At 35.7% G+C, this 13,450-nt stretch overlaps 1 protein-coding gene across 5 annotated transcripts in view; it reads left to right on the top strand.

The window, feature by feature from the left end:
- Ranbp21 (exportin-5-like protein Ranbp21) overlaps positions 1-13,450 on the top strand; it is a 116,777-nt gene that overhangs the window by 22,817 nt on the left and 80,510 nt on the right. For 4 of the 5 annotated variants that reach the window (XM_081752041.1, XM_081752045.1, XM_081752042.1 and 1 more), the window contains exons 2-4: positions 1,729-2,021; positions 2,967-3,197; positions 12,698-12,868. In XM_081752041.1, coding sequence (XP_081608167.1) covers positions 1,746-2,021; positions 2,967-3,197; positions 12,698-12,868 — 678 coding nt within the window. In that variant the 5' untranslated portion in view covers positions 1,729-1,745. The remainder of the gene's footprint in view (positions 1-1,728; positions 2,022-2,966; positions 3,198-12,697; positions 12,869-13,450) is intronic. The other variant, XM_081752044.1, reaches the window with a different exon arrangement.

Here is a 13,450-nt window from a genome sequence, read left to right on the forward strand (position 1 = left end):
TCAAGCAATTTTATGATATAAAAAAATTTAAATATTAATCTAAATTAACGTGATTTTACAACCTTATCAGGGAACAGAGTCCTCGCTTGTCTTATATTTTCAAAACTGGACCAAATAAATAACTAAATAATAAAGTGCAGTGAAAGCCAAGGCTGCAGGAAAAGACCGTAGCGTCAAGAAGATTTAGCATCTCACCCACCGTACAGCCGAGATTTAGCACTGCATCCTTGGCAACAACATTGGACCGAAACATTGTCATGCAAACTCAACTCTCAGCGACTGAGTCAAGCGACTCTCTCCAACAAACTCCAACAGAGTAAGACAATTGAAACTGATTCATTACTTCCTCTATAGATGGCACAGAAGCCATAAACAACTTCAATGGCGCGATATTTCAGTTTTAGGTCGGGAACTTTTGTAAATACTCTCGTATTTGTATTGTCAATGGGTGAAGTGAGAAATTAGCCGATTCATCGCAGATTCATGCCGATAGATGCTTGGCACACAATAAATCCTTAGGAAAATATTGTATTACGAAAATTGTGCATTGTATCACAATATCTTCATGTCTTAAGGATACAATAAAAATGTGTTTAAGAAGTACACATTTTATGAGTTATATGTTTTATTTTGTTAACTTCTCTTAACATTTATTTTACTCACTAATAATACTAGAATAAACGCCATGACACAGATTTTGCACTTACTCTCAGCTGTATGGTTGTCAAATTTCCTAAATGTCCGGTGCCCCTCTTTGGAAGCAGTTCTTTGCCACTTTTCACCCGGGATGATTTTCGCGAAATACTGATAGGGATTATAGGAAATATTTAGTCTGTAGATATAAAATTAGTATCTCTGACTGAATGAATGATCAAAGACTAAGCCAAACTGCTTAAACTGGAAACTTGAAATTTCGATAGCGTATAGGATTTGCGACGTAAGCTACTAATAAGGAAAGATTTTTGGAAATTCCACGTGGAAGGAGGTGAAATGGGGGGGGGGGGATGCAATTATAATGTCCTTACTCAGAATCCTTTAAAGCTAGATACATGAAGTTCGATATTTGAACTTTTTATTTTAAATAATTACATAGTTATTTCGTCAGTTTTTGGCATTTGACCCACTGTCAGAGTGCTTCACTACGATGCACATATCTCAAAATACCTTAGATTTAGGGAATGAAATTTGTTATTTAGCTTTTTCATTTAAAATAAGTAAATATTAGTTTCAGCGTTTTCTGATACTTGACCGATGGAAAAAAAGTGGGAGTAGTTCAATATGATATCCATAAGAGCTGTTAGAATTTCATATGAGACTTTGAGCTGAGACAAATTCCGTATGAAAGACACAGAAGAAAGAACGCAAAATATTGTTCGCAGTAACACGTGGGGACATATATTAAATAGAAAAAAGGACTGTTTCAATAAATAGAAAAAAAGAATGTTTTCCACGTAAAAGAGTTCTATACACAAAATTATATATTTACATATATAGCATCTTTCAGTAGTCATGAGAAATAGTTTCCCTTAAATTAAAGTACCAAGAAATTCAGACTAATTCGGAGAAAAAGAATCAGGCATTCTTTTTTAGCAACGCACTTCTTAGCGAGCTTAATCATGAGACGATTCCGCCACTTTAAAGAGCTGTTTCGGAGGTAAGATAAATGTAAGTTCTTGTTTTGGCATCAAATATTTTTTCCCTTAAAACTACCTGTTTTTTTCTTTTTAGATTAGATGTGAGAAATCATGGATTGTACACCAGAAATCGCACGTTTAGCTTCACAGTTAGTTGAAGCTGTCGATGTAATAATGGATCCATATGTTGAACATGATAAGCGGTTAGCAGCGTACGATGCATGCGAACGCTTTAAAGAAACGTCTCCATATTGTGCACAATGTGGTTTATACCTAGCTCGCAGAGAAAATTCTCACATTGTACGGCACTTTGGACTCCAGCTTATGGAACACTGTGTCAAATATCGTTGGAACGATATGAGCCAAGCGGAGAAGCTCTTCATTAAGGTAAGTAACAGTATGTGTTACAATTAGTGATCATAGCATCATACTTGTAGCACGAGTACTTCATTTATGTATTAAAGTATGCAAAATTTTAAGAATTGTGATTTGAAAAAGAATAATGGACGTTAGCTAACAGCATTGAAGAACGAACGAAATAAAGAAAAAAACATTGCAAACATTGTAGAATATATTAAAATCTTTCCACACAGATTTTCAAACACTTATGAAGTAATTAAAATAGTGCAAAATGAGTAGTACTTCATGATAGCTTATATGTTTTTGTAGTCCATTCATAATAGTTATCGTGAAAGCATTTTATAATCGAAAAAATATTGAATTTTTTAACATTCGAGAAGTACCAGAGATTGCATTTGATTTCCTCAGTAAAGATTGAAACAAAATTAGTTTGAACTTTTTTTTTTTAATGGCTGTGAAGTTTCCGTGCATTATTTAGCTACTTTATAATAGGAAGAAGTAATGCAGTCGGTGTATGAACAATGTAATGTTTGTTTAATACCTATACTAGTCTAACTTGAAAACAAGTCTTTTTGTATATACGTGAAATTTCAGATAAAGAGGTTTTGAAAGAAAGAAGAAATACCCCCAAAATTAAACCATTTATTTCATAGTAAAACTGTCACACCACAATTTAAAACAACTGCATGTGTTTTCCAAAGGATATAAACGATAAATTACGCATTCTTAAGTTTTTGTATATTAAGAACCACCTGGGTAAATGGTAATGCAATAAGCAAAGTGCATGTACGCATTGTGTATAGCTCAGAAGACGTGCACACTGTGTAAGTTTTTAAAATATATTAATTTCAGGGTTTATTCATTAGCTTTTAAGTTTTCAGTGAGTGCATAATTCTTTAGTTAGACTAAGTATTTTTTTTAAAGTATTTACTATGATGTACTATTTGCCTCTCTCTCTCTCTTTCTTTATAGGAAAATGCGATGAAGTTAATGCAGAATGGAACTGAACCATTACTTCAGGAACAAGCTCATATAAAGGATGCTTTATCCCGAATCGTTGTGGAAATGATAAAACGTGAATGGCCACAACAGTGGCCTGATCTCTTGTCCGAATTAAGTGAAGTTTGTAGACAAGGAGAAAGCCAAACAGAGTTGGTATTATTCGTATTTTTGAGGCTTGTTGAAGATGTTGCTGTACTCCAGGTACGAGAAGTAACTATGTTAATACTAGCTGCGATATGTTTAAATTTCGAAAGTATGATGTCTTTGTATTATGCTCTTGTGTTGGCATGTACTTCCATAATACAAATAATCTTTGGTCCACTTTATCGTTGACAAAATTTTCTTTTATATACAGGCTGTTATGGAAATATAGGTTATTCTTCCTGAACAACGATGGGTTGGTATTCGTAATGGAACAGCTGTCGTGAGCAAAATATAACGTACTCAAGCATAGGCATAAATTACAGTCCTCAGTGTCCCAAACCAAGACAAAGCCCACAGACTTCAAATCATGGCATATTTCTGAACAATAAATATATACAGATTTCTAGAAAATAGTAGCAATGACTTGTTTTCATATTGTTTTCGTTTTTAATTCTTGAGCATAAAGAATTATCTGACTTGATACTGTATTATCATAAAAAGACCTAAATTGTCCTTCCAATCTTCTAAACGCTTTATTTGATTTCGACTTTAAAAGGAACTGTTTGATTCGAGATTTTATTTAGTTATTTTCTGATGGAATAAAACCATTTAGGTCGAAATTCAAGTAACGTACTTTAATAAAATAAAATAAAAAAATGTGTAACCTTTTCTCGCTTCGCATGGTTCTGAAGATGCGAGCCTTGATATTTCCACAGAAAACATTGTGGGGGGAGGAGGAAATACACAGATGAAAACGATAATTCTTCAGTTTTAGTAAATGCAGGTCCTCCAATGACAGTGGATGGAAAAGCTGATAGTTGTCCCCAAAACGAACATCTTTATATCAAGCTTTCGATGTACACGAAGTTAGTAGCATAATTGACCAATTGTCAAGAAAGCATGGCGATGTTCTTAAAGATTAAGACGAGTAAATTAGGATTCTGTCAGTTAAAATATAATCCTGTACAACGCAGAAAATTCTTGACGCATCCGATAAATAAGACGTTTAGTATGAATTCCACTTCGTTGTTATGCATATAATTGGAACGGAGCTAGGTAAGCATATTGTAGAAGCAAATATGAAGAGGCAGAGAAATTTGAAATCGAAGGAAAATATGAACAGAATATGTGTTTAGAAGTAGCATCAATGGAAGTAAGAAAAGGAGACCGAGTATGCCAGTACGGTGAAACCTCTGGGTAACGGACACTGGTGGGCATAATTATTTGTGCGTAAATGAGAGGTGTCCGTTATAGAGAGGTTACATATGTAGATTATTCACAGCTCATTGGTAATTGTAAGCAAAGGATAGTGAATGCGTTAGTTGAATGTGTATATTAGGCTAACACCGAAATACTGTACTTGTAATTCGAATTATTGGGAAATGACAGGAATATGCTCCTTTGTCAAGAAACAAAAAGTCATACTTCTGTGGAAGTTTCTTAATTCCTTCACAAATTGTACTAAAACTAACCTACGATGTTTTATGGATTTCTTGTAAAAAAGTGTGCAATAGTTGTCTACCTTGTACTCTTGCGGACATAAGTTTCTGATCGACTTTGCTTGTAACTGCTGGATCAGTTTAAGATTTATTTTCAAATTGCAGAAAGTGTTTCTTGTGCTAAACATGTATGAGCTGAGAGTAATTGTTTTCTGTTATGAAGAGCTTACTGAAACCTTGGAGATATAAAAAAAGAATATCAGTGTTCATAAAAGGGAGTGTTCTTCCCTATAATAATATATATTTGCCGAAATTAAACGGTTAGACCGTATTGTGAAGGTGTCCGTCAAGGAGGGAGGTGTCACAGACTGAGAACATAGAGAAGATATTGAAGTTTTAGGTAGGTGGTAAAAATAATTAGAAATAGAAAGAAGTAGTAGAATGTATAGAAGTAGAAAGAACCGACTTCATAATCTAAATGAAGATAAGAAAGAAGAAAATAAAGAGAACAAAGAATTTATAAGACCGAGAACCGAGTTGGAACAAGCTTTTAGGGACATAAGAAACTATGAAACGCCTGAGATAGAGCATATGCTTATTGAGTAAATGAAGAATTTGCAAGAAGAAAAAAATGATATGAAATATATGAATGAGGGAAAACCGGGGATTTGTCAATAGACTAGGATAATTCCTTTTGAAATAAATGCAAAAACTGTAAAGTTCCCAATGCGGCGAAATTATTGAACAGTAGAGTAGAACTATATCAGAACAACTGAGAAATTTAAAGAGGAACAGTTTCGGTTTACGGTGGGAAAGGGTATAGAAGACGCTACTAGTATACAAAATATAACCTGTGAAAAGCTACCAAAAAGACAAAGAAATTACATGTATTGTTTAGTTGTAAAAGACTGTCGATTAGGAAAACTGTGATATTTTGATCAAAAAATGACTTTAGACTAAGTGGACTGTGTCATTTTGATCAGAGAGCTAAACAAGAATATTAGGTATGGAAGAATCGAAGACACAGAAACTCAAAAAATAGGAATTAGGCAAACGAAAGAAAAAAATGGTAAGGAAAATGTAATTAGGAGTCGGTGATGTACAGTCCGCAGCAAAAAACCTGCAACATGAACACGTAAGTGTATTGTGAAACTACGCCTAATAGCCCAGGGAATCAACATAACGTCAAGTGGCACGAATCACACCATAAGAAACCTCGACGTCCTCCCCTGCACACTTATTTTGGAGCAAAAGACTTTGTCGTTTCACAATAAACTTACATGCTCATGTTGCAGGTTTTTTGCTGCGGACTGTACCATGAAATTTCAGAACGAGAGTGTCAAATTTTAAAATTAATTTTGTGGCCCGCGCTAACGCTCTCGTCTTTGGGTGACCAGTCCCCGGTTCGATTCTTGGTGGAGACATTCGGTCGAAGAGATGTAACATCATTTTTAGGCCAACCATTGTGAATTACGTTTTTCCCGGGCTTCCCTCATTCACACCGGCAAATGCCAGGATGATACCTAACATACAGGTCCCAAGCCGCTTTCTTCCTTTATCCATTTCTTCTTCCCCATTCCCTTCTTTCTTTCTCGGATAGTGTGCTCACCAAAGGATGTCATTCTTCATAGTGTTTGGCTTAAGGTCATAAATGTCAGTAATGCCCAGAAATATGTATAAATTGAAATAAATCTTTCAGTTTCCTGGGTCCTAATTTAAAATAGAAGTAACAATATATAAAACATTACCTATATACACTCTGTAAAGAAAAAATAGCGACACCTCAATTCTCAAACTAACTTACACAGAAAACCATAGTTGCAGCCCGTTAGAAGAGGAATAGAAGGAAATGAAGAGTGGGATAGTTCATTTGCGTTATCTGTGACACCTGTGGTGTAGGACATCGCTTGTCAATTGTTTGTGTATCAGTAGTATTTTCGATAGATGGCACTGAGTGCGTCTCGTAAATTATTGTAGTAAGAATTCTGCATTGCATTTGTGATGTGTAGGCTGAGGTAAATAGCATTTTATGATTGTTCTTTGCTTTCTCATTGTTTGGACAGTGTGTCAAGTGGCAAAATTTTTGTTGTGCAGTGTTGTTTATGTGTGATATTGTTGCTACATGTGGACTGTAAACAAATAAGATGGGTAAGAAATGTGAGTTGTGGCAAATCTCTAAAGGAATAGATGGAATTCTGAAAATCCATCATTCTACGGCAGGAAGAGTAATTCACAAGTGCAAACAGCATAACAAATCGTCCCTTCGTCAACAGTGTGAAAGAAAAAAGAAAGCATCACCCAGAGCAGATTGCTAAATGAAATCAATAGCACCGCAGATTTAATGAGTGATTTCCCCAAAAATCGCTTTTGTAGTTTGACATGATCTTGGAACTGCAGTTACTTGTACAACTGTATTGTCTTGACTGTATGAAGAGGATATTACAAAGAAAAAACCGCGTAGAAAGTCGAAACTGACAAAACACAGAGGACTTCAACATGTAGTTTTGTGAGTCGATATGCAACTTGGACTTATGACAACTGAAAGCATGTCGTTTTCTTCATTGATAAGAAGTTTAGAATAGTGGGAAACGATAGTGGTGTGAAGTTGTGGATACGAACAAGCAAGGAACTTGACAATGATTTTGTTTAAGAGATTCAAATATTCAGTTACTGAGTGATGATATGGGCATGGTTCACCGTTAAAGACGTCAGAACGACGGATATATGTGAAGGGTCGTTTGATGCACGAAAATATCTTCAAATTCTGGCACGTAAAGTTCTTACAACAGCTAAAGATGACTTTTCTGAAGAAGATATGGACTACCTTTCCCAGGACGATAATGCTTCATGTCACCGAGCCAAAATTGTTAATACGTGGTTCAAGAATATGACTATTTAGAGACTCGTGTGGCCTACAAACCCACCCGACATGAATCCAGTTGAAAATTTGTGGATCAATATGAGTAGAAATTTCAATAGACAAATATCTCAAATAGAATGGAATTCAAGGAACAGATAATCCGGGTGTTATTCCGTGATATCGAGGTTGCATTTTGCAATAGCTTTGTTACCAGTGCGGGAAGCCCATGGTGCACATACAAAATACTAGTTTGGTGTATCGTACTTCTCGATGTTTGCACACAATATGTCTTACCCTAAAGAAATTCCATTTCTTGTTTTCTGCTATTGTTGTTGATCTTTTTCAGTTTTATGAATTACTCTTCCTACAAACGATTTTGCTCAAAACACACATAGCTACTTATATATGCATATAAATTCACTAAATTCATGTCAAAAGCCTGAAACTCCGGCGCAAGTATTAAGAATGAACTGCTCATTAGGAATATGCCTTGTAATATTATCAGGAATTCATGTAAAAATTCATATTGATTAAAGTATGTTGAGAAAACCATATTAGAGCAAGTGTCGCTATTTTTTCTTTACAGAGTGTATATATATATATATATATATATATATATATATATATATATATATAAAGGGTACAAGGGAAAAACACGCTAAGTCCAAATTACAAGATTTTGAGATATTTATCCCTTCAAGATACCTAAAGGCGGCATCTTGCCAATAGTATAACAACACTGCGAAAGCAACAGCTTGATCCCATTTTCTAAAATATTAAAGAAATCCCATATAAGGAAGAATCCGCTTTGTCCATAAAAAAGAAAAGAAAATCTCGCCGTATGCATCATCAAAATTTAGTAACGCATTTTGGCTCTTCAATTTTTTTTTTATTTTTTTTTTTTTTTCGGTTTTACTTTGAGGTAAATTTACTGTCATAAAGCGTGTAATACTGAACACTCCAGGAAAATGTGATTTTACTTGGTTTCCTGAGTTCTTCAACCTTTTTGGAAACAAACACTAAACCGTAAATGGATAGAATCAGTCACATGTTGCCAGAAAACAGCAGAATGTTTTCAAATATTACAGCTTGCACCCTGCTGATTTCGACGAGTTTTTTAATAAAGTATTCCTTAATTTTGGCTCCAATGTAGGTCACTGGACAAGGGCATATCGTGGGAACACTCGAATTGGTAAAACAGTTAACAGATGTTTAGTCATCTTAGTCTATTTGTAGAAGTGATATTTCCTCTGCTTCTTTCTCTGTTTTTCTAAGTTTCTAGATTTAAAATATAGATCATGTACGAAATCGGCTTAAAATTATATTTTCTTAAAGAATAAGCAGATACATTTTCATCTCAAGTGCTGATTTCAGGGGATTGCCTAGGGGGATAGATCCTCTCGAAGATACGAAATTCCCTTTCTTGAAAAATCTGAAATCATGCTGATACAGTCACGAAATAATATGCATACGGTAATATTATCGTTCAATTTCTAACCCTGTCTGTGACAAAAAATCGTGGAAAATGAATGAGACCTAAGGGAACTCGTAAGGATCTATGCTGATTTCTTTTTGGACTTTGTGTCTGCAAGGAAGCCTAGGTTTCTGTGACTCGAATTGTAGAAAATACACCCATCAGTCTAAAAATTGACTACTTAGTGTACAATTTGTCTGCGTAGAGAAGGTGGTTCAGTACAACTGCTTATCACGCACTCTTACTCACACTCAACGTCCAATCACTAACAATTGTGTGTGCTGATGGTGTCCGCATCGATGAACCTGGGTTGATATCTCCTAAGCAATAGATGGTCAGTTACATCGTTTTACTATGGTTCTGGAAGGTAATGTTAATGTCTCCTCTAAATAATATTCAAGGTCCGAGACCTAAATAGCTGTGAGGCGGATAAATAATTAAAAATAAAGCTGGTGAGCTTAAAGAAAAAGTATAAACATTTATCTGATTGTAGAACTGAGATAATGTTATTGTAACACTTATGCTGTGATTTCAGTTACATGGATAGTTAGATTTATGTTAAATTTACGTATTTTGTTAATAAATGCTGTGCGTTGATGGAAGCTAATAAAAATATAAACTTAGGAAACGTAATTGATTTGAAATAATGTTGCTGTGTGGTATTTCCCCCCATAAGTACTATGGTTAACTATTTTTATGCTGTTAAGCTCATTCTTTCAATGTTAGGCGGAGTAAGGTTGGTGGCAGTAAGTGCTTAGAAAGAGACATAAGCATTATCAGACTGTTAAATGAATGTATTGTTATCCTATCGAATGCGCCAAATTGAAAAAATAAGCTTAACACCAAAACTAGTTAACCACACCACTTATGAAAAAGTACCACATAGCAACATTATGTAAGCTACGTTTCCTAGGCTTACACTTATATTGGCTGCCATTAATGTATAGCATTTAGTAACAAAATGTGTATATTAACATAAATCTCTTAATTATCCATGTAACTAAAATCAGTATAACAGTTAGTATAACGTGCGTATTTCTAACAATCAGATAAATGATTATACACAAGGTTGCTGTCTGTGTGTGTCCAACTTTAAACCTTAACTCCCTGCTCACAGAATCGACCGATCCGAATGATTCAAACAGCAGGAGAAAGCGAAGACCTCTAGTATCACGTCGAGTTCGCGTGTGTGGTGTGTGTATCATGGCTTTCAAGGCTAACCGGTTTTGAAAAGGCTACGTCATAGCACTTTCCCACGACAAGTTTTTCGTGACACAGATTCCAGGACAGTGCATGGAAAATGGATATGGATTGGGGTCAATCACTATCAAGAACATAATTAATCGACATAAACACCACGACCTTCCAGCATTTCATTCACCCAGTAAGGGAAATAGAAAGCGACCGTGTACTTCGGTGACTCGACTTGTAGCTCGGACGTTGAGCCGAATGACCCTGCAGAACAACCATCCTATACAATGTATAATGCCAAGACAATTGCACGTGCCACAGCCAACTGTGAGCCTCAAACTACGTGACAGATTCCGGATGGCGTTTTAAAGTCGTGGACATGTTCTTACTGCACCCCATTGGAGGGAGAGGAAGACCCATTGCAGGCACCTCTACGAACGCAATCTATCCGGGGGAAAGTGGAAGTTTGTTACCACATTCGATGAGGCATGGATTTGTCTATCAGATTGTTGCAAAATTCGAGCCGTAAGGTATACCCACGAGACGCAGAAACCCGTCCTGACTTCATTAGTCAGTACAAAGCAAGTTTCTCGAAGTTATTTCTAGTTGTCGCGGATACTGCTATGAAGGCAAATTAACGATTCGGCAGGTGCCTAAAGACTGCAGAACCAACTCCCCATTTTAACAGCAACATATCTTTACATGAATTTATACAGATCTGCCCCGTTGTGTGGAAATACAATAAATCAAGTCCGTGTCCATATGGTTAAGACCTTGTCACATACTTCCCGTTTTACGCAAAGATTTCTGCAACAGATGGCGGCTGACATCAGCATCTAGGCTATTTCCTTTCAGGACATACTAGTGAAGTCATCGGATACCACTCCCATGGATTTTTGTAGGTTTGGTCTGTTGAAAAGAGCACTTGCATCTCATCGTGTCACCACTGTCTGAAGCTTCCGGAAAGCCTGCCAGGAGGAATAGCTCAAGATTCCCATTTCTGTACTTCAATGGAACCTCTTACAATTGATGTTATGGTCCAAGGCCATTGCCAAGACACATGGTACTCACATCGAAGTTAACCGATGGCGATCCTGGGGATTTTTCTAAGGTAGGTGAGACATCAAAATCGGACACACACGGACGAATTGACCTTCTGTACCTTTACTTTAAGCGTTTATTATGCACCAGTCTTATTTTAATTATCTACCTAACAATACGAAAGGGCACCTGCTAACGAATTATATCACAAAATCGAATTAGAGGCTTAGTGTCCATATCCTACGTCCAAACACATTCGCAATGTTCTGTAGACTGCATCACTATTCTCCAGTTCAACTTTAAAAGAACAACTCTTCGAAGTGCTCTCAGATGAACTCCTTTAAATCTTTTAAAACTTTGGGGGCCGCGGCGGCTCAGTGGTAGAGCGTTCACCTCTGGTGCTTGGGGTCCCGGGTTCGATCCCAGCCCCCGTCAAGTGAACTTTGTTGTGGACAAACACCGTGTGCGTGGGTTTTCTCGGGGTTTTCCCGTTTCCTCCCACTTTCTTCATTTCTCCATTTCATTCATTACTCATCATCACCGTCTCCTTTAGCCTAACCGGCATAACCCCGGGACGTAAAACTCAAAGATTTCATTTCATTTTCTTTTCTTTTAAAACTTTCCATCCAAGGCGTCTGTTGGCACTTAGATCCCTTAGGATCGTAACTTAGAAATGTTTCTTATGAGACTGCTTAGGCTAGCAATCGGTCACGTTTCTTCTTTTGGTTATTCATCAATTCGAACGTTGATATCTGTCTACTCAATTTGTACTGCGATGTCAGTTGGGTAGGATTTACACAAAGAATCAAAGTGTACTATTCATTTTCTACTTGAAGCTTAATCTAGTGGGAACCGACGAGGTTGGCCGGTTCTGTTTATGTCAGCTAATTGTAGTCCTCTTTTGTGTCTCCTTCATTATGAGAATGAAAAGTAAAAAGTTATACAGCTACATGAATTACTCTCCTGCATCTCCTTTACAGATGTCTATCTTTCCCTGAATAAAACCTTATTATTTTTTTTTAATTAATTCTGCTTAATTTCTATATTTAAATTATGTTACGTAATGCTTCATTTTTAACAATATAGTATATATAGGGTAGATCATTTATCTAGAAACACTCTTGTTTTATACTAATAGATAAAAAAATGCTGAAATTTTGTACGAAGTAAATATCAGCAAGGTGAAATTGTTTGACATACTATGCAATACCATTTTACCATTGTTCCTAACCCATTGTAAAGTTGTATGTTTTTCAATGGGTATTCATCGGATTGTTAAGTATGTCAAATCTACATGTTAATTAAAAACATTTATTATTCAGTATTGGAAAGTAAGGATAGTATAGTATCACAAATTTACTGTTTTTACGGGCCTCTACAACATTAATAACGCAACTGAGACGAACGGACAGTTCACATCCAGAGTACTTGAGTGTCGAGTACTTTGATCATTGTGTAACGAACAAAGTTACAAAGAATTGAAAATTTAACTTGTTTTAAAGAGTTTTTTTTTTTCTTTCTTGTTGTTCAGAAAATGTATGTTATTTTTCAGACGCTGGAAGCAAATCAACGTCGGAAGGATATATACCAAGCTTTAACTGGTAATATGGGTGATATATTTAGCTTCTTCTTGTCGCTTATTGATGAACATTGTTTACAATTTCGTACGCTGACATCACAACAGAAAATAGAGGAAGCTGCAGCTCATGGCAGAGTTGTGCAGGTTGGTATTTGACGTTTCTTTCTTTCGTTATGATACTAGAATTGTAACTTATTTTGTTTAAATAGTAATATATTGTCTTCTGATTTTGATGGTAGGAACAGAAGTATTACTGCTACTAAATTGCATTTCATATGTATAGTGCCACGATTGTCTTGAATTGATACGAAGCGACAGAATAAAGGCCAGTATATTTCATAGCTTTGAGTCCATGGCGTCAAATTGAGTACAACGGATACAAGTAGATTTTTTCTCTCTTAAAGAAGTGTTCGGAGAGCTATTTTTAAAGGTGGTTGATATAATGCTCGTGACGTATTTTTAATGGGATCTATTTGCTGGAATGTGTAATCATCTTCAAGACAGCAATAGTAAAAAATTGTAAATATTTTAATAGAATATCGATATATTTAAGGGTCATTTTTCTTTTAAAGTGGCAACAAATCGGAATACAAATGTCCTTCCGAAAGTAATGCCTTTATTTTTATGTAAGCTACTTGAGATACAGAGAACTAAATTACGTAACGTAAGTTTCAGTTAGTTACAGTCACTTATCAACATAATCGTCATTCGTTATTACCTTTTCCA

Source organism: Thermobia domestica, chromosome 3, assembly GCF_964235325.1.
Source record: "Thermobia domestica chromosome 3, izTheDome1.hap1.1, whole genome shotgun sequence".
Lineage (NCBI taxonomy): Eukaryota > Metazoa > Arthropoda > Insecta > Zygentoma > Lepismatidae > Thermobia > Thermobia domestica.